The sequence below is a fragment of the Carettochelys insculpta genome, chromosome 2 (assembly GCF_033958435.1).
Source record: "Carettochelys insculpta isolate YL-2023 chromosome 2, ASM3395843v1, whole genome shotgun sequence".
NCBI lineage: Eukaryota > Metazoa > Chordata > Testudines > Carettochelyidae > Carettochelys > Carettochelys insculpta.
This window is the reverse complement of record NC_134138.1, coordinates 238,581,497-238,603,418: the sequence shown is the minus strand read 5'-3', so window position 1 is coordinate 238,603,418 and position 21,922 is coordinate 238,581,497. Positions and strand designations below refer to the sequence as shown.

Here is a 21,922-nt window from a genome sequence, read left to right as displayed (position 1 = left end):
TATACCTACTGATAGAGACCAAAAACTACAAGATCTTTACCAAATATTCATAAACCTGAATTACCCACCAAGAGAGTTTGTGTCTTACTGAAGAGGAATTTTCACAACATTCTTCAAAGAGAGGCTGCTGAACTCTCTTTTATATTCAAATTTGACACATTAACACATGGTTTGAACCGGGATGCGAATTTTCTGGGTAATGATAGGGGCTCTTTTGCATACTTGGCTTAATCTAATTCTTGACTCCTCCCCCCGCCCCTCTACTCTTTGATTTGCTCACCTTGATAATTTTTTTTCTGATTTGTCAACCTTGATTACTATTTTTGGTTCTCTATTCCTTCAATATTGAGTCTGTTCTGGTATGGCTATGGTCTGAAGAAGGGGGTCTGTCCCACGAAAGCTCACCTAATAAATCATTTTGTTAGTCTTTAAAGTGCTACTTGACTGCTTTTTTTATAGTATATAACTAGCACGGCTTTCTCTGTTACAAGTCTAACTGAGATCAGAATTTTGTATACCATATTCATTTTAGAATGTACATTGACTTTATTAGCAGCATTATCTACACATTGTTTTTTACAGATACTTTTATTAAGAAGTACCTTGAATCACTTGATAAATATAGGTCCATAAGCTGCTGCTAACGAATGTAGACCCTTCAGTCTATGTGAGAGCATAGTGATGGTACAAGTTGAACCTCTCCCATCTGGCACCCTCAGGACCTGACTGGTGCTGGATGAGAGAATTTGCCAGACTGTGGGAGGTCAATATTTTCTAGCACAATACTAACACTTTCACTGCTTAGTAGGCTCTTAGAAGACATTTGGGATAAATTACAGTAACAGCACAGTATGACTTGTGGCTGTAAACAAACTTTATGGGATCACAGGAACCTTGGCCATAGCCGTGATAAATGGTCTTCCAGCTAACTAAAATCTTGTCGGATTATAGGTGTTACTGGACAACAGAGTTCTAGATTACAGAGGTTCAACCTGTTCAACAATCACCACACAGTCCTAGTCAGTGAATGGGGAATCACAGTAATCACCAAGTATCAGAGGGGTAGCCAAGTTGGTCTGTATCTTCAGAAACAAAAAGAAGTCTTGTGGCACCTTATAGACTAACAGATATTTTAGAGCATAACTGTTTGTGGGCAAAGACCTGCTTCATCAGATGCGTGACTGAGGGTTCAAATATAGGCTTATGAAAAGAAGGGAGTCTCAGTCAAGGGGAGGGCCAGAGCTGACAAGGTCAATTTAGTCAGGGAGGATGTGACCCATTATCCATAGCTATTGTGGAGATGTGAACATCTTGATAAGACAAACTGCTTTTGTAATTGGCCAGCTACTCCCAGTCTCTGTTCACTCTTTGGTTGATGGTGTCAAATTTGCAAGATGGGGCTGTCAGCCACTCAGGGTCAGGACTAACAAGAGACCTCCCTGGGAGGATCTGCTCCCCATAAGGAACAGGGACACTGGCAGAAGTGCACGATTAGAGATTAATTTCCTCCAACCAGCTTCTCTTTGCCACAGAAGCCATCAGGCTCATGCTGCTGGGGATTCTAGCAGTGATCTAAAGAGGCTGGGGTTGCATCCACTGCCAAGGTAGTGATGATAGCAGCTGGGGGCTCTGGGTCCTTTTAAATTGCCAGAGCCTGGGCAACTGCCCCCATTGTCCCTTCTATCAGGGGCCCTGTCCCAGGTTCTACTTCTACAAATCTTACAAGTCACCTCCTACTCTTCTGCGTGAGAGAATTCAGCTCTGTGCCTTAACTGTCTGTCTGATAAGGAGCAGAACAGTTATGAACAAATAATGAGAGAGATCATGTAAGCCTTTGGATAAATTTAGGAAATTCTAAGTGTGTGTAAAGTCAGCCGTCCAGCCACCATTTGTTGAACGGTAGATGAAATAAGTGAAGATTTCCAGAAACATTGAAAAGGGATTCAAAGTAAATTCAGAAGATTTAAGGTGGGTGGGGGAAGAGCTAGCAGGAGGAGAATAGATTGAAGTACAGCTCTGCAGAAATCGGTATAGCAGTTAATGGCTGTTTTTAATGTTTAAAGAAGACATGGAAACAGGAGACAAAATTAACCTCTGGTATATTTTCTCTGTAATAAATGGACCACAGATTAATTCAGCTCAGCCAGTAGGAGCAAGCTGACTCCACTGGAGTCATTATCTAGAGAATAAGCTGCCGTTCCGTCTGGTTTTCATTATAAGGTAGACAATTGTTCTCTCCATGCAAGCAGTATTCTAACATCACCAGTTAAAAACTAGGCCATTTCTTACCAACATAAGATATATTTGCTGAACCAACGAAGCTGTCTGTCATATCTCCAAAGATTATCATCATGAGTGGGAGAGCTGAGCCATGAAGGATTGCCATGGCACTTCCTAGCACCATAAGTAACTTATCCAACCAATCAGAGTAGCGAAACTGAAAACAGAAACCCCTTCAGGTGAAAATTCACTGCTTCAAATTACTCTGTCATGCCTTAAAAAGGGCTAACAACTTTAGGGATGCACGATTAAGATAACAACAACAAACAGAAAAACTTAAAGTTTGTATACGCAGTTTTTATATTATTCCACTCTACCCAATTAAAATTTTCATTTACAAATATAATTTAAATTTATAGAACGAAGATATACTGATATAAGCACCTTTATACGTAGACCCTTACCAAGTTCACAGTCCTTTTTGGTCAATGTCACATTCACAGGATTTTAAAAATCATAAATCTGATTATTTCATCTATTTAAATCTGAAATTTCAAGGTGTTGGAATTGTAGGGGTCCTGACCCAAAAAGGAGTTGTGGGGAGGTCACAAAATTATTGCAGATGGGGGAGCGGATGCGGTACTGTTACTGTTATTTCTGCACTGCTGCTGGTGGCGGCAGTGCCTCCAGAGCTATGTAGCAGGAGAGTGACAGCTGCTGGCTGGGTTCCCATAGTTGAAGGCAGAGCCACTGCCAGCAGCACTGCACAAGAAAGGCTGGCATGGTATGGCATTACCCCTTTGCTTCTGTGCTAGGCTTTCATTCAGCAGCCAACACTTTCCGGCTACCCAGCTCTGAAGGCAGCAGCACAAAAATAAGGGTGGCAGGGTATGATATTGCCATCATTGCTTTTCTGCTGCTGCTGATGGGATGCTGCCTTCAGAGCTGGGTGACCACCAGCAGTTGCTGCTCTCCAGCTACGCAGCTTTGAGGGCACCAAAGTAGCAAGGTGAGCTGTACAATGATGTCCCTCTAAAACAACCTTGTAACACTCCACAACCCCTTTTTGGCTCAGCTCCCCCGGCCCACTTTGTGAAACACCGGTCTCCCCTATGAAATCTGTATACTTTAAGCTAAAAGCATACAAAAGACCAGATTTCATGGTAGGAGATCAGCTCTTACAGCCCATGGCGCATTTTTCGTGGCAGTGAATACAATCTGAATTTACACTGTTTAAGTGTGGCCATACTAGAGGGTTGCACCAGTTTCCAAATCAACATAATGAAAGTTTTTTATACTGCTATACATAGACCATACCTGACTAGTTTTACCAAGTGAAGTCCTCATGAGATACTCACTTGACTTTGGATCAGACCCTACATTTAATGAGAGCATTAAGTCTGATTCTCCATACCCCTCCACTTAATAACAACACTGGAATCACTAGAATTGTACTAGCATAAAACTGGTGAAACAAAGTAAACAGAATGATTGTTCTTTCAGCACTTTGAGCTGGAGCTTCATTAACATAATATGTATATTAGTATAAATAATCCAATTAAAATGAACAACAACATGTCTAGTGGGGTTTTGTGCAGCTAGAATAATATTAAATAGTATCTACTGTACAGAATATTTCCTCTTTAGATTAACTTAATTTTAGCTGAAGGAGAGGGAGAGAGAGGCAGATATATGGAATAAGCTATACAGAAGAAAGCAGTTTTGCTGGTATAAGCTATGTCCATGCACGTATGCAAAAAATATGGACAAGCTCTTACTAATAAGAGTAGAAAAGTTAAAAAATGTATTTAAAGTATGTTATTAAATTTGAATATATACATAGGATATATCTTACCATTGTTAATGGGCTGACCACATTATGTTTCTTTGTCTTCTTCACATTCTCGTTGCTGAATATGAATGATTGTTTTAGTGTATTGCAAAAGAAAAATATTTCACTGCAATTCTAACATATAAATTAGTTATACACTTAAATCTAAACAAAATTAAACAAGAATGTAAGAGGTAAAAATTTTGTCTGCAATGTATTTAAGAAATTTTTAAGTGTGTTAAAGATCATTGATATGGGACTTCTGTAATAGTTCATTTGAAAGGAAGTTAACATTTTTGGTCATTCTGCTAAATAACAGAAGCTCACTAATTGTCGCTCATGGTAATCTTTTGAAATATATTGGCTAGTCTATATAGTTTGACATTTTACTGAATCCCTGCTTTTGCCAAATATGTAGATTATGGACACACCAAGTTGACTAAAGGTAAGGTGACCAGATAGCAAGTGTGAAAAATCAAGACAGGGAGTGAGAGGTAATAGATGCCAATATAAAAAAAGCTCCAAATATCTGGATAGTCCCTATAAAATTGGGACATCTGATTACACTACCCAAAGGTCAGAGTGTTTCAGAGATCAAAAAAGAGGTTAAGCTCTAATCCATAAACTGGTACATACAATAGGAACTTCATGCTTGTGTGGAGCCCCATTCATTTTAGTGTGACTGTGTTGGTGTAAGGGTCCTCATTCATAGATTAGCTTGGAGGACCTGAGCTCTGGTTTCCAAGGAAGCAAGGTGTTGAGCAGAATCTGTTCCCAAGGGAAGGAGAAGACTAAAGGGGGAAAAATGGAGGGGCAAAGTGTAATCTGTTGAAATGGTGACATATCTAGTACAACTCGATGGAAAAGTATATGGACACAAACACAGAAAAAACATGCACAATTTGCAGGGAAGTTTTCCTCTCAAGAGCTCTTCCAATCTTAGACTTTGCATTCAGGTTTCTATGATTTATATAGAGGGGGTTTTTTGTTTTTTTCCCCACTTTTAACATTATTACAACACAGACTGATTCTTATGGGTCATAATTCTGGTCATTCACCCCAGAAATGCCAGCTGTATATGTGTAATGTAAAGGGAGAAATCCAGACTTAGTCCCAGTCACGCAACCATATCTGTGAACGAAGTACTGACACAGTGGTTAACATGTCAGAAGCTTCTAAAGCTATGTCTACGGCAACATTCCCACTGTTGTGCAGATGTACCAACAGTCGTGCCAGCAGGAAATTGATTTTTAGATTCCTTCGTGTAGATAAGGTTTTATTATGGTGTTATAGTGACATAATACCCTCATGAATCAGGGTAACAAAGTTCACGTTCAAAATAAAAATCTGCAACTTCCTAGCTAGTCATCCAGAAGTAAATAAAATAAAGCTAAACTCAACAAGAATGATCATCTAACAGCAGTTGCCAATCAAGCAGTACCCCACAGCTCATGAACTCTAGCAACAGGTGGTAGGCATATACCTCAACTAAGACTTCACCATCTCTTCCCTTTAATACTTCTAAAATTATAAAATGGATACAGTCACTGAGTATTGAGATCTAATTAATATCCAGCTGAAAATCTGACATAGTTCCAGCACTATACAGCTTTATATTCCCGAGGCCTGGTAAGTACTAAGAAGTTTAGTTGGCTTAACGTCACCACGCAGGGTTGCAAAAAATTTCACATCTGATATGGTATAATTAAGGTGACCAAAGCCCCTGGACACTTGTAAGTAGACAGAAGAATTTCTATTGTCCTAACTATCTCATCTCGGAGCAGTGGATTTAATAGGGTGATGTTAAAAATCCTTCCAGTGCTGCATTGCTTGTCTATACTTACCAGAATAACGACACAGTGGTGATCAATCTTCCAGAGTTCGTTTTTTGTACACTGGTGCATCACCCCTCTGGGCCCAGTTCAACCCTCTCCACGCATTGCTCCAGCTCACCACCCCCACGTGTGGCTCCAACTCAACACCCCGCAGGGCCATGCGGCTCCAGCTCCCCTGCAGCCAAAACCCATCCCAGACTTAAACTTCCTGCCTCGCTCCCACAGCCTTAACCCTCCCCAACTACCCCCCACCAACCCCAGGACTTACATTTCAAAAGGAGCTCCAGGTGCTCCTGCTGCTTCCCTGACTGCAGAAAGTGCATTCCGACAGGGGGAAAAAAAGTCACCCCCGACTTACGCGCCGGTGTGTGGGAATGGAACCCTTGTGTAACTCGAGGAACTACTACCAAGAGATGCTCTAGAAGACATTTCTCCTTAATGAGAGTGAACCCCCTATAACAGCCTGAACCATGGTACGTAGCAGAGACAGGCTTAGCGCCCTTCTTCACCAGAAAGCACAGCTCTTTTGCACTAAGGAGCGATATATGCCCCTGACTTGAGTACTCACACAACAACAAAGCACAGCCTAGTCCAAATCAGGAAGCCTAGTAAGATATTTTGTGAGACACTGGATCACACAACTAAGTCACATAACCTAGTTTAACTCACAATATATTTTGTCTCTTTCAATTTGCTCATCTCAAAGCTAGGATCATAGTATCCTGGCTGATTTCATTTCAGGGTTTGATTTGCTACATCAACAGCTCTAAGACTACTTGGGAAATACGTAGCTCTCTAGTCTCCAACCATGAAAGTGCTTTTTCAGAGGGAAGTATTTACCTTGCGGTTTCCAACAATTAATGAGTACTATGTATTTACTCAAGCATTAAAAAGAAATCCTAATAAAATGATTTAGGTTTAAAATCTATACTTTCAAAGGTCTCATTTTATAGCTTGGAAAGACAGCATACCCCATTGAATTAGCTCTTTCAGAATAAAATCTAAGACCATATCTACACTACATATTTTGTTTGACATAAATTATTGTTAGCATATAGCTTGTGCATGTGCATACTTGGCTACTTGCATCATTGCTGCACGCATTAATCATGAGTAGTTGTGTCCATGTGCAGTGCAGTGCACAATGGGTAGTTATCCCCAAGTGCCATTTGTCTGTGATCTGAGCAATGCCCTCTGGGAAATTTTCATAAGAAATTGAGGGCTGGAAATTAGTTATGTGGGGGTGACCAACTGGGACAAGAGTCAAGTATTCATTATGCAACTGTCTCCATTCCTTAGTGCCAGCCATTTCTCATAATTGTCACTTTTTAAGTTCCACAAACCCATGTTGCACTTTCACTGTCACCATCTCTGATAGAAGCATGAAACTTAGAGACAAAGCCTAGCCCAACCTCAAAATAGCAGGATAACGTTATCAACTTTTCTTCGTTTTACTTGCAGAAAGAAGAGCAGCAGTACAACAAAAGGTTGGAGAAAGTTGACTAGCAGAAATTTGACCACTTGCTTTCAACCCCCAGTGTGCTGCTCATGCACTTCACAATGCAGTTTGAAATTCTTACGTACATTCCTCTAGGCCAACCCCACCTGGCTAAGGAGGTTAAGCCTTTTACTCCCAGGCTGCTGGCTAACCCTCATGATCATGACATGCATTTTAGTGAAGTATAATGGATAGAATTGTCACTCCCCTATGAGGAAAAAATAAGGAGCAAGTTGACAAAATTGTCTGTCTCCATCCAACTGCTCCAGAATTCAACAGAAGCCAAATAAGTGACTTCAAAGTTTGTTTATATTTGAAAAATAATAGATTTCAAAAGAATGTAAAATTTAGCTCAAGGTAAAATCTGAACCTACATATTTAAAGATTTTAAAATATTTACCATTTGCCTTCTGATTCACAATCCTGGCCTGGTATAGCAGCATTATCAGCTCTTCCATTTGCATAAAATGTTCTTTCATTTTTAGACTCCATTTTAATCTATTTAGGAAATGAAACATCTCAGAAAATTGTATCTATCAATCAGCATGTAATTGAGAAAACATACAGCTATTAAGTTAAAGGTGAATATGGTGATGGCATTTTATTTGAAAATCAACATCATAGTCTGCCTTCAGTTTTTAAGCTTTTTGTATCTTCTGAACCTATATTAACCTATTCAGGAAATGAAGCACCCCAGAAAAATGTCATTATAAGCCAGCACTTAACTGAGAGAACATACAGCTTTTAAGATGAAGATAAATAGCTACATTTTATTTGAAAGCAGGATCATATTCTGCCTTCAGTTTTTCAGGAGAACTCTCAACGAAAACCAATAGATTTGCTTATGTATATACACACATCTATTTGTATCTGCATGATCCGTCTGAGTCTTTCATTTCAAAGCAATTGTTTTTCTGTAATTTTTGTCATAGTTATAAAATTTCTATATGACATGTTTATTAAAAGGATCCTGCAAAACTTTGGATTTTCTTTCTGTGCATATTGATTTTTGTTAACTATCTCTGGAATAAATATAAATGTAACTTACTTACCTTGAGAATTGTTCTTAGTTCCCCTTTTTTCTCACTTTTTGGAAGGCTATGAAGCAATTGATGAGTCCACTGTGGTAAGGGACATGCAATGGGCTTCACTTAACCCATCCTCTGTTAAACTGTAATGATGAAAAAGCTTTTACAAGCTGATGTTTGCCAGCTTTAACCTCACGGTAGCAGGTAAGGTCTAAAGGGCATGGTAAATGTGCACATGCTCATAACCCTGCCCATCTAAACAAGAATGTTTAACAAAGTCTTGAATGAACTGCTGGGTTAGTGTCATTCATGTAAACAGCCTAAAAAGTCCCCTAATATCCCACCACAAGCCCTGCTGTTTAAGGATTTTATTAGCCTGTTAACTCTCAGGACTGCCTTCCCCACTGAGTTAAGAGCATTGTAGAATATGCATTAATGTGAGTTAAGTGCAACTCAAAATCCCGCTCCCCCCTCTGGCTCCAGTTCAACCCTCTCCACGCATTGCTCCAGCTCACCACCCCCACATGTGTGGCTCCAACTCAACACCCCGCAGGGCCATGCGGCTCCAGCTCCCCTGCAGCCAAAACCCATCCCAGACTTAAACTTCCTGCCTCGCTCCCACAGCCCCAACCCACCGCCAGGCTTAACCCTCCCCAACTACCCCCCCAACCCCAGGACTTACATTTCAAAATTTGCTCCAGGTGCTCCTGCTGCTTCCCTGACTGCAGAAAGTGCATTCCGACAGGGAAAAACAAAGTCACCCCTGACTTACGCGCCGGTGTGTGGGAATGGAACCCTTGTGTAACTTGAGGAACTACTACCAAGAGATGCTCTAGAAGACATTTCTCCTTAATGAGAGTGAACCCCCTATAACAGCCTGAACCATGGTACGTAGCAGAGACAGGCTTAGCGCCCTTCTTCACCAGAAAGCACAGCTCTTTTGCACTAAGGAGCGATATATGCCCCTGACTTGAGTACTCACACAACAACAAAGCACAGCCTAGTCCAAATCAGGAAGCCTAGTAAGATATTTTGTGAGACACTGGATCACACAACTAAATCACATAACCTAGTTTAACTCACAATATATTTTGTCTCTTTCAATTTGCTCATCTCAAAGCTAGGATCATAGCATCCTGCCTGCTTTCATTTCAGGGTTTGACTTGCTACTTCAACAGCTCTAAGACTCCTTGGGAAATACGTAGCTCTCTAGTCTCCAACCATGAAAGTGCTTTTTCAGAGGGAAGTATTTACCTTGCGGTTTCCAACAATTAATGAGTACTATGTATTTACTCAAGCATTAAAAAGAAATCCTAATAAAATGATTTAGGTTTAAAATCTATACTTTCAAGGGTCTCATTTTATAGCTTGGAAAGACAGCATACCCCATTGAATTAGCTCTTTCAGAATAAAATCTAAGACCATATCTACACTACATATTTTGTTTGACATAAATTATTGTTAGCATATAGCTTGTGCATGTGCATACTTGGCTACTTGCATCATTGCTGCACGCATTAATCATGAGTAGCTGTGTCCATGTGCAGTGCAGTGCACAATGGGTAGTTATCCCCAAGTGCCATTTGTCTGCGATCTGAGCAATGCCTTCTGGGAAATTTTCATAAGAAATTGAGGGCTGGAAATTAGTTATGTGGGGGTGACCAACCGGGACGAGAGTCAAGTATTCATTATGCAACTGTCTCCATTCCTTAGTGCCAGCCATTTCTCATAATTGTCACTTTTTTAAAAAGTTATCAACTTTTCTTACTTTACTTGCAGAAAGAAGAGCAGCAGTACAACAAAAGGTTGGAGAAAGTTGGCTAGTGGAAATCTGACCACTTGCTTCCAACCCCCAGTGTGCAGCTCATGCACTTCACAATGCACTATGAAAATTTTCCCAAAAGCTGGAAGGTGGCTTATATGACATAGGGAGGCACACTCATGATGCACCAGATTTTGCATTGACACAATCACTTTTTATTGGTACCTGCAATGCCAATGCAAGGAAGCCAAATATGCACACACAAGTGATATACTAATTGTGATAGCATGACCGAAGGACTCAATTTAAGCTAAATCAGCATGTCACTTTTAACTAAAATAAGAGTGGTGATTGTATGATTTAACTAAATCAGTTTTTAAACCAATTTAATTAAATCCATACAAGTTATGTGAAAAGAAGGCCTAAAAACTAGATTGTATCATTTCAGCACAGCCCACAACCCCATGACCTGTCCCTTCAAGGCAACTCTATGACTTTTCTGTGAATCCTCCAGATGCCTGGCAGCTTCTGTTTCAGGTCTTGTTTTAAAGCCATATCATAGTCATATCTAATTTCTGCTAGCACATTCATTCTGTCTTCCAACTTGTTTCAACACGAAACCCAGCTCCCAGTCTCCAAAAAAAACTGGATCCTTTTTCAAACACCCCTTTTCTGAGCAACTATTTGTTGTTTGAGGGCCTGCGGATTGTTCTTGTCAGAAGTAGAAATTGATGTAGTCTGGTACTTTTTTGACAAAATTTTGCTTATTTACAAAGAAGGTACAAAGTCCCGCGTGTCTGACAACAGAAGAAACCAAAACGAAAAAGAGGCAGTTCCTAGTTTACCACTCCTACACATGGGCAGCTGGTAAAGCTTCCTCTCCTGGAGGATACTTTCCTAACCCACCTCTTCTGCCTATGGCTCTATCCACATCCCAACTCAGCTCTGCCTCAAGTCCCCATATATCTTTGCTTGGCCCCATCCCCACTCAGCTCCCCCACCATTCATTCACCTTTTGCCTCCTCTCCTTCCCCTCTTCGTTCCAAAGCTCACACTGCCTGCCGTATCCTTCCTCTCCTCTGCTCCCCTTTCCCTCAATCCCTCCCACACACCCCATCGTCTTCCTCTCCATTTGAGGTAGGAGGTAAGGTTGCCTACTTTCTAATGGTGTGAAACTATTCTCCAAAGCTTCATCCAAGACAGGACCCTTCCCCCGCTCACTTTATTCTCCATCACTCACTTTTCCCCACCCACACTCATTTTCACTGAGCTGGGGCAGTGGGTGTTCTGAGAGGGAGTATGGATTCTATGCTGGGGTGTGGGCTCAGTGCAGCCACAAATGAGGGTGCAGGAGAGGGCTCCAGGTAGGGTTAGGAGGCTGGTGAGTGGGGGCAGGGGACAGGTTCTAGCTGGCTGGGGGCTGTGGAGTGGGGCTATGTGCAAGGGGGTTGGGATGCAGGGGGCGGGATCTGCGCTGAGGCAGGGCACTGGGTCCTCTCAGCACTCACTGTGGCTCCTGGATCCTCTAGGCACATGGATGGCCAGTGAGGTTACGCATGCTGCCCATGCACTGCAGGAGCCGCCTCCTGCTGCGGTTCCTGCCAACAGGAGCTGTCAAGAGCCAGCAGAAGCAGTGCACAGAGCTGGTTGCCCAGTGCCTAGGAGATGCAGGGACCGGGTGGCTGCTTCCAAGAGGAGCATGGAGCCAGGGCAGGTAGGGAGCCTGCCTTAGCCCCTGATCCCAGCTGCACTGCTGACCAGACTTTTAACCTCCTTGTCACTGGTGCCAACCAGGGCCTCTGGGGACCCTTTTTGATTGGGGTGTTTTGTTTAAAAACAGATGCCAGGCAACACTAAGTGTGTGATGTTGTGTGTGTGTGTGTGTGAGAGGAGGGACATGGCAAGAAAGGGGGTTTCACAGGGGATGGGGGGGAGAAGAGGAAGACTGAATCGGAGCCTCAGAGACAGTGCAGAGTAGCATGTTCCAAGTTTCACATAAAAAGGCAGTGCTGTCTTTCAAAACCGGCCCAACCCACTGCAATGTGGGAAGAGTGGGAGTGTTTACGGAATTTGTATAAATGCACAAAGATGTATTTTTTTTTGATAATTCTAATGTATGACAATTTGTATACTGTGTTTCCCCACCCCCATGTCCTGCCTGGATCCCATACCTCTCCCTCTGGAGGGTTTAGGCTGCACCTCTGTCGTTCTGGGTGGGTTGGTCAGTCTCTTCCCTTCCCCGAGCTATGGCCAGCGCTTTCAGCCTCATCCGGGCAAGGGAGCCCAAGCACTCTTCCCTCCTCATCTGTCTTTTGCAAACACTTTCCTCAGTCTCCTTATCTCCCTCTCAACTGCTTGAATGTCTCATGCCTTCTGCTCTCATTCTCCCCACCCTGGCTTCCCTGACTGGGACAGCTTTCAAAAGCTCCACTAGCAGCCCCAAAGTGAAATCAGCTGGCTCCCCTTACTTGATCGCAGTTGCTTTTTTTATGCTGAAACAGCTGTTTCCCTTCCTCCCCTACCTCAGGTTGCGTACTGAGGTGCTTTTCCTCATTTCTAACAGGGTCTGCTGGCTTCACACAGTTGCAGCAGGAAAACAAGAAGTAAAAATAACAAAAGGAGTAAGGGAGCGAGATTTGCATGCCCACCCTGCACAGGGGTTGGGACAGGGGAATGAACCTTAACCTTGTGGGGGAGGAAAAGACATATGACCAAACCTGCAAGGAGCATAGGTCCATCCCAACCCATGTCTCGATCGCAGCTCTGGCCAATTTCTGATGCTTCAGAGGAAGGGATGGACCAAGTACAATAGAGTCTCAACATTCACAAGGGTTCGGTGTTGAGAACGCTCACAAATCTTGAATTTCATGAGTAGCATTTTATCCCCTGGAGGAGACAGTAATCTTGATAGGGGGATTATGTAGCCCCACTGGCATCCCTTCCCTCCCCCCTTGACAGAGGAATTGCCTGGACCCACTGCAGCAGTGATGGCTGAAGCTGAGGGCTCCCTTCCCTCCCCCTTGACAAGGGGATTGCCTAGCTCCAGCAGCACCCAATGGGTCAGGTGAGCCTGCTGACTGTGAACGAGCAAGCTCAGGAGCCATGCAGAGGGCAGCCATATTAACCCAACAGAGTTTTTTTCTCCAGAATATATCAATTGTATGTGCTTTTGACCTTGAAGAGTTTTTTTTCTTTAAATATGGATTTATGTAAGTAGTTATAACACGTGATTTTGATAACCTGCCAGGTGACTCTGAATGCATGTGACCTTTACCTAAGTTAATTTACACACAGCTGGGAGGGGTTACAATGAAAACAGATGAACTGATCTGATCTTTCTTCTGTGTAAAATGTCAACTCAGTTACATAAACTTGTAATTACAGTCTGTTCAGAGGGCAAATTATTTAACATATATGATATCTGGGGTCATGACATCTCTGTTTTAAGCACAAAAGCCCAAACTTTCAAAATATTTTGAAATAAAAATCCTCTGTGCGAAAATTAATTTAGGCTGGATAGTTTTTCTTCTAACAACCAAACAAAAATTAAAACTCAGTATATGTAACAAATACAATCCGATAAAAAGTCAGTTTTGGGTTGAACACAGGAGCTACTGAAGTCAATGGGACTACTTATATACTTAAAATTATGTGCTTAAGTGCTTTGCTACATAGGGTCTTTAAAGCTAGATTCAAATCCTACTAAAGTAAATGGGAGACTTTCCATTGATCTCAACTTGGCTTGAGATTGGGATAGTTCCTATACGGTTCAACCCATTTCAAACAGCTGAATATTATGATTTATGGTTGCCTTAAAATTCCTACAATTAATTTGCTCATGCCTAGAGCATGTAGATTTGTTTCAAAATTTGAATATTCTGTTTAATCCAGATTATCTGGATTAAAATAAATTAAAAAGTTTTTCACAGCATTCTATTATTTCTTTGTAATGCTTTCTTTTTCCTTTTTCACTATAATACATTAGGAAAATATATATCAATAAGAATATATCATTATGGCCCCTTTTTGTCTTGAGAAATGGTGGTTAACAGCAGCGGTGAGGATCTATGGGCAGTGTTTGAGTCTGCAGCTTCTCTCATGGCTTATCCATCTAATATTAGATTTGCTCAGTCAATTGCAACAACCGCATGTCAGTCTACTTCCAAATTCTTGAGTCTGAGAGTTTTTCCTTCTAAGACTAAGTTCTTTTGTGTGGCTTGCACATATACTATTGAAGGATGATGTGCCCTGTTGTAACTGTCGTTGCCAGGTATTTTGATCTGATAATGTAGATTCCCAGGATTTTGGATCAATGTTGAATTTTTTCATGGCATTTTTGTATGTATCCTTGAATCTTAGCTTTGGTTTTCCTGTTGTTCTCGGCCTACATGACAGTTCACCAAAGAGGATTTCTTTGGGAAGATGTTCATCACCCGTTCTTCTCACATGACCAAGCCACCGTAGTCTTCTGCTGTTGAGGCCAGATCTTGACAGGACATCTGCATTTGAAACTTCGTCTTGCCAGTGGATATTCATAATTCTGAGGAGGCAGCAAAGCTGAAACCAGTTCAGTTTTTTCTCCTGGTTCAAATAGGTGGTCCATGCCTCAAAACTATATAGCAGGATATTCAATACACTTCTGATCGATTAGTATCTTTGTTTTCACTGTCAGCTTATGATTGTTCCATGCTCATTTCATAAGTCTGCCAAAAATAGTAGCTGCCTTCCCAATTCTGACGTTCAGTTCTTCATCCATGGATAGGTTTGTGGGAACAGTAGATCCAATGTAACAGAATTGTTGAACCACATCTAATGGGCTGTTATCCAGAATGACGCTGGGTTGCTGAGGTATACCTTGAGTGAATACAACAGTTTTCTTTACGCTTATGTCACGTGAAAACAACTTGCAGGCTCTGGATGGAGAATACATCAGTGACTGTAGCATGTCTTCGTTTTGAGCAATAAGAGCTGCATTATCTGCAAAGAGGAGGTCCATAATGAGGGCTTTCTTGACCTTAGTTTTGGCCTTGAGTCTTGCCAGGTTGTAGAGAAAGCTATCTAATCTTGTGTGGAGAAATACATCACTGCGTGAGTTTTGAAACATGCAGTTTAGTAGAACTGAGAAGGTATGCCACAGAAGGTAAGGGCAAGAACACACCCTTTTTTGACTCTGGTGCTCATTGCAAACAGTTCCGATGCATATCCATCATATTGCGCTGTTGCTTTCATGTTTTCGTGAAAGGATGTTAACAGCTTGAGTAAGGTCAGTGGACAGCCAATCTTGGTTAATACTCTGTATAATCCTGGCCTACTGAGTGTGTCAAACGCCTTCAAGTCCACAATTGCTATGAATAACAGCTTTCCTTGTTCTCTGCATTTTCCTGTAGTTGTCGAAGAGAGAAAATCATATCTATTGTTGACCTGCCAGCCCTGAAGCAACACTGTGTTTCTGGATAGACTCGATCTGCAAGTTTTGGCAGGCGTTTGAGAATGACATGGGCAAATGGTCTGCCTGTGATGCTCAATAACAAGACACCTCTATAATTGTTGCAGTGACCCTTGTTGCTTTTGTTTCTGTAGAGAGTGATGATGTTTGCATCCTTCATGTCATGTGGGACATCTCCTGCTTTCCAACATTTTAGGAGTAAATCATAGAGGAAGGGGAAGAAAACAGCCTTGTTTGCATTCAGGACTTCAGCTGGAATTCTGTCATTTCCTGGTGCTTTTCCACTGGAGAGAGCATCAAGAGCCTAAGAATGTTCTTCCTCCGTAGACTCTGCATCTAGTGCAGACATTTCTGGAAGAGTTGGGATGAAGCTGTCAAGTTCAGGTTGTATTGTACCATTGTGAGAGTAGAGACTTGGAGTGTTCTACCCATGTGGACATCTACAGCTTTTTGTCTATGATCACCTGTCCATTTAAATGCTTCAGTTGGGCAACTTTGGTCATGTTTGATCTGAGTGCTTTCTTCAGTCCATCATAGATGGTTTACAGGTCACCCAAATCAGATGCCTTTTGAATATTAGAACATAGGTCAGCCCAATACTAGTTCGCACACCACCTGGATTCTCTCTGAAGAACAGATCTTGTGTGTTGAAGTTGATCTCTTGTACTTTGAGTTGGGCTCTTTATGTTTTTCAGAGGTGCCTTGTGTTTTTCTTTAAGAAGAGCCCTAAGAATGTCAGCATTTTCATCGATCCAGTCTTTGTTAGAGAATTTACATGTTCCAGAGGCAGATTTGACACATTCATATATTGCATCTCTCAGCATGGACCATGTTTCATCAACCGTTTGTTGGTCAGGTTTGTGTTCCATTTTGCAAGTAAGATCATCTGTGAAGACAGAACATTTCAGCACATCTCTGGTATTCTGGGTATTGATTTTTGGCTTATTGCATTCCTTTGTTATATAGAGTTTCTTTAGGATGATTTTCACTCCTCTGATGATCAAGGAGTGATCAGTGTCACAATCTGTGCTGTGATATGTGTATATAATTTTGATGGCATTGAGATGTTTCCTACATACCAGTACAAGGTCAAGTTGATGCCAGTGAGCAGATCTGAGGTGGTGCCATGAAACCTTGTGACAGGCTTTCAAGTTAAAGAAAGTATTAGTGATGCAGAACTGATTCTGAGAGCTGAATTCAAGAAGTCTTTGACCATTTTCATTCATTTTCCCCAATACTGTGATGCCCGAGGTACATGGGCCAGGACTGATGGTCACATCCAACTCTTGCATGGAAGTCACCAAGGATGTACAGTTGTTCGCCAGTTGGAAAGGAGTTGATAACTTTCTGAAGATTATAATAAAAGTGGTCCTTGTCTTCAGTGCATGATGCCAATGGGGGCACATAAGCACTGATGATGTTGATATATCTTGACTTGTTGCAGAGCTTCAGGGACATAATGCATTCTGATTCAGCTGTGGGCATATTGATAGATTTCAGCAGATTGTTCCAAACAGCAAATCCAACTCCATAGAAGTGGTGTTCCTCTGAACTCAAGCCCTTCCAGAAGAAAGTGCAGTTGGTTTCTTTCACTGACCCAGCACCTGCCAGCCCAGTTTCTGGGAGAACAGTGATGTCAACATTCAGTTTGTGTAACTGTTGACCGATGATTGCTGTTTTGTATATTGAGTCAGTGTTTGTAAGATCATGGGCAGATTCAAGTTACAGACACATGGTCCACACATTCCAGCTACCACGCCAGAGGCAAGTTGATTTATTATTTTGAGTTTTGGCAGGTACCTCATATACATCTACTTTTCAATTTTTGGTCTATCCCCATGCACCCAGTGAAGAAGACAGATGTGGTGGGTCAACCCCTTATTGACAAGGGGCTGCCTGGCTTGAGGCAGGCAGTAGCTGACCAGTGGAGTGTGATGGTTCCTCCCAATGAAAGTGACCCATGGCGTGCTCCTCTGCACCAGCTGAGGAAGGCTTATAACCCGTAACTGCCTCTTCCCAGGTTGTTCCCATACTATCATCAAGGATGGAGTGTCCTCTCCATTCAGCACCCTCTTACATGCTGCATTGTCTGCACTAGTGTTTGGAGCAAGTACATTGCCGAAGTGGCTCTATCCCCCTCTTGGTTGCCCCAGTTGAATCCAAAGGAAAGAGAGAAGTCAGTAAGTTTGGAATCGAGGCGACTGCAAGGAGATGCCAGAAAGCAGGTTTGACGAATCCCCCCTGCTAACTGCCTTAGGGTCTCCACTCCAGATTTTCTGTCTGGGTTTACTCCCATAGCCTTTGGATCTCACAAATGTACCCACAAGGCAATGGGAAATTTGCTGACAGTGTTGTCTTCCCTGGGGTGACGTAAGGAGTCACGGACACTTGGATGCCCAAATCATGGTTCATAGGCCATTTGGACTACCCAAATGTACCTCTTACACCCAGACCATATCAGAATACCAATTAAAATAGCCATTTCTAACAATTTCATTGAATAGCAGAGTCATTAAGAAAACTGAAGACCAACTCAATTCTAAATACATTTGCTTGAGCCGAGTAGCGGAGACAGAACCATTTAAACTAAGTAATAAAGAAGGAGTCGTGTTAGTCTATATACTATCAAAACAAAAAAGCAGTCAAGTAGCACTTTAAAGACTAACAAGATAATTTATTAGGTGAGCTTTCATGGGACAGACCCACTTCTTCAGACCATAGCCATACCAGAACAGACTCAGAGAGCAGAGGGGCAGGGAGGGGAGTCAAGAATTAGATTAAGCCAAGTATGCCAAAGAGCCCCTATAATGTCCCAGAAAATTTGCATCCCGGTTCAAACCACGTGTTAATGTGTCGAATTTGAATATGAAAGAGAGTTCAGCAGCTTTTCTTTTAAAGCAGACTGGAAATTTTTCTTCAACAAAACGCAGACTCTTAGGTCATTAACAGAATGGCTCACTCCATTAAAATGTAGACTAAGTGGTTTGTGGATCAGGATGTTTTGATCCTGTTTGGCATACTTGGCTTAATCTAATTCTTGACTCCTCAACCCCCCTCGCACCCCTCTGCTCTCTGATTTGCTCACCTTGATAAATTTTTTTTCTGATTTGTCAACTTTAATTACTGTTTTGGTTCTCTATGCCTTAAATATTGAGTCTGTTCTGGTATGGCTATGGGCTGAAGAAGTGGGTCTGTCCCATGAAATCTCACCTGATAAATTATCTTGTTTGTCTTTAAAGCGCTACTTGACTGCTTTTTTATGTAAACTAAGGTGTTCGATATAGAACGTTGGAACAACATGACATAAAATGCTGTAGCTGTGCAAAAGGTTCAGAATTAGTTCTTTTCTGTCACCACAGTAGATTTCCTGACTGTCTCCTCATCTTCTCTGCTAGAGTTTCAGATGGTAATACTCCCTGGAAATATTGAGAGAGAGCTTCCGCTTTGGATCCATGTCCTTCTAGAGGATGCAGGCAAGTAAGGAGTACCACCAGGTCCTTTGCTCATGGGGATTGTCAAAACCATTTTAGAACAGGAGGACTGACTATTGCTCTGAAAAGAGAAGTTACTCACCTGTAGTAACGATGGTTCTTCGAGATGTGTCCCCATGGGTGCTCCACAATAGGTGTCGGGCTCGCCCAGTGCCGCAGATCGGAATTCTTCTAGCAGTTTCTATTGGATCGCGTATGCACCGACATGCACCGCTCCCTTGCGCACCCCCGGCTGCGTGCACGATCCGGTCCCCGCCAGTTCCTTGACCAACCGCCTCGGATGCTCCTGAAAAACACCAGACAGAAATCTGAAGCGGGGAGGATGGGCGGGTGGTGGAGCACCCACGGGGACACATCTCGAAGAACCATCGTTATTACAGGTGAGTAACTTCCCTTTCTTCTTCGAGTGGTCCCCGTGGGTGCTCCACAATAGGTGACTACCCAGCAGTAACCCAAGTAAGGAGATGGGTAATCGATTTATGTGCAGCTTGCCCCCAAGAGGACTGCTGTCGACAGACGGGTATCCTCCTCGAATACCTGATGCAGGGCGTAATGCTTGGTGAATGTGTCGTAGGATGACCAGGTCGCCGCTCTACAGACGTCTTTTAACGCAATTCCCTTGAAGAAGGCTGTTGATGCCGCCACCGCCCTGGTGGAGTGAGCCCTACGCGGAGCCAGCAAAGGGGTCTTTCGAAGCTCGTAGCACATTTTTATACAGGATACAATGTGCTTCGAAATTCTCTGGGAAGAGAGGCCTTCCCCTATTGACCTGGGAGCAAGAAACACCAGAAGCCTGTCCGTTTTGCGGAAGGACTTAGTTCTGTCTATGTAGAAGGCCAACACCCTTCTCACATCTAGGAGATGTAGGCGCACCTCCTTGCTGGAGCTGTGAGGCTTCAGGTAAAATGCGGGTAAAACTATTGGTTCGTTAAGATGGAACTCCCAGGAAAGTTTTGGAACGAAGGCTGGGTGTAACCGTAAGGTTATCGCCTCCTTTAAGAATATTGTGCAGGGCAGTGTTGCCATCACTGCTGTGAGCTCGCTCACCCTGCGGGCTGACGTAATCGCAAGAAGGAAGGTTGTTTTCATAGAAAGGAGTCGGAGGGGTACCGTGGCTAAGGGTTCAAAGGGTGGTCCTGATAGCGTGCTGAGCACCAAGTCCAAACTCCACGACGGCGGTAGTGGTTTTCGAGGGGGGTACAGGTTTACCAGCCCCTTCAAGAACCTTGTGACGATAGGGTGGGCGAATACGGTGGGCCCTTCCTCTATACGCCGAAAAGCTGATATAGCAGCGAGGTGGACCTTTATCGAGGATAGAGAAAGCCCATCTCGTTTGAGGTCCAATAGGTATTCTAGTATTACGGTTATGGGAACATCGAGGGGAGCTACCTGTTTGGTGGAACACCAGGGTGTAAAGCGTGTCCATTTCTGTTCGTAAGTCCTCCTGGTGGAGGCCCTTCGGCTACACTCCAAGACTTGTCGTACTCCCTCCGTACACGTGCTCTCTAAGGCGCCGAGCCATGGATTAACCATGCTTGTAGATGTAGTCGCTGAGGGTGCGGGTGCACTATGGACCCCTGAGCCTGCGTGAGTAAGTCCGGCACCACCAGTAGGGGAAGTGGTGGACGATCTGACATGCGCAGAAGCAAGGGAAACCATTGTTGTCGGTCCCAAGTTGGAACTATGAGTATCATGCGAGCTCTCCCCCTTCTGGCTTTCTGCAGAACCTTGTGGATAAGCGTTGTGAGGGGAAACGCGTAGAGTAGAGGACCCTTCCATGAAATCATGAATGCGTCTCCCAGGGACCCCTGCCCTATTCCTGCTCTGGAGCAGTACTGGGGACACTTCGGCTACATCTACACGTGCACACTACATCGAAATAGTCTATTTCGATGAATAACGTCTACACGTCCCCCAGGGTGGCAAAGTTGATGTTCAACTTCGACATTGGGCAGCACCACATTGAAATAGGCGCTGCGAGGGAACGTCTACACGCCAAAGTAGCACACATCGAACTAAGGGTGCCAGGAACAGCTGCAGACAGGGTCACAGGGCGGACTCAACAGCAAGCCGCTCCCTTAAAAGGCCCCTCCCAGACACAGTTGCACTAAACAACACAAGATCCACAGAGCCGACAACTGGTTGCAGACCCTGTGCCTGCAGCATGGATCCCCAGCTGCAGCAGCAGCAGCCAGAAGCCCTGGGCTAAGGGCTGCTGCACACGGTGACCATAGAGCCCCGCAGGGGCTGGAGAGACAGCGTCTCTCAACTCCTCAGCTGATGGCTGCCATGGCGGACCCCGCTATTTCGATGTTGCGGGACGCAGATTGTCTACACGTGCCCTACTTCGACGTTCAACTTCGAAGTAGGGCGCTATTCCCATCCCCTCATAGGGTTAGCGACTTCGACATCTTGCCGCCTAACGTTGATTTCAACTTCGAAATAGCGCCCAACACGTGTAGCCATGACGGGCGCTATTTCAAAGTTGGCGCCGCTACTTCAAAGTAGCGCGCACGTGTAGACGCGGCCTTCTTGTTGTACTGGGTGGCAAACAAATCGACTTGGGGAAACTCCCATGTACGAAATATGCGCCGTAGCAGGTCGGAGCAGATCTGCCATTCGTGCGTGAGTGCGAAGCGCCTGCTCAGCTGATCTGCCTTCACGTTGTGGGCGCCCGGCAAGTACGAGGCTTTCAACGTTATGTTGTTGGCGATGCACCAGTTCCACAATCGGACTGCTTCCGCGCATAGCGCACAGGATCGTTCCCTTCCTTGTCGATTGATGTAGAACATAGTGGAGGTATTGTCAGTA

At 43.4% G+C, this 21,922-nt stretch overlaps 1 protein-coding gene across 1 annotated transcript in view; it reads right to left on the bottom strand.

Moving 5' to 3' along the window:
* Nucleotides 1-21,922, bottom strand: part of ABCB1 (ATP binding cassette subfamily B member 1) — a 160,011-nt gene that overhangs the window by 108,080 nt on the left and 30,009 nt on the right. Inside the window, exons 3-6 of the mRNA XM_074985502.1 lie at nt 8,437-8,505; nt 7,785-7,882; nt 4,076-4,130; nt 2,290-2,437 (exon numbers count right to left, since the gene is read on the bottom strand). Coding sequence (XP_074841603.1) covers nt 2,290-2,437; nt 4,076-4,130; nt 7,785-7,882; nt 8,437-8,505 — 370 coding nt within the window. The remainder of the gene's footprint in view (nt 1-2,289; nt 2,438-4,075; nt 4,131-7,784; nt 7,883-8,436; nt 8,506-21,922) is intronic.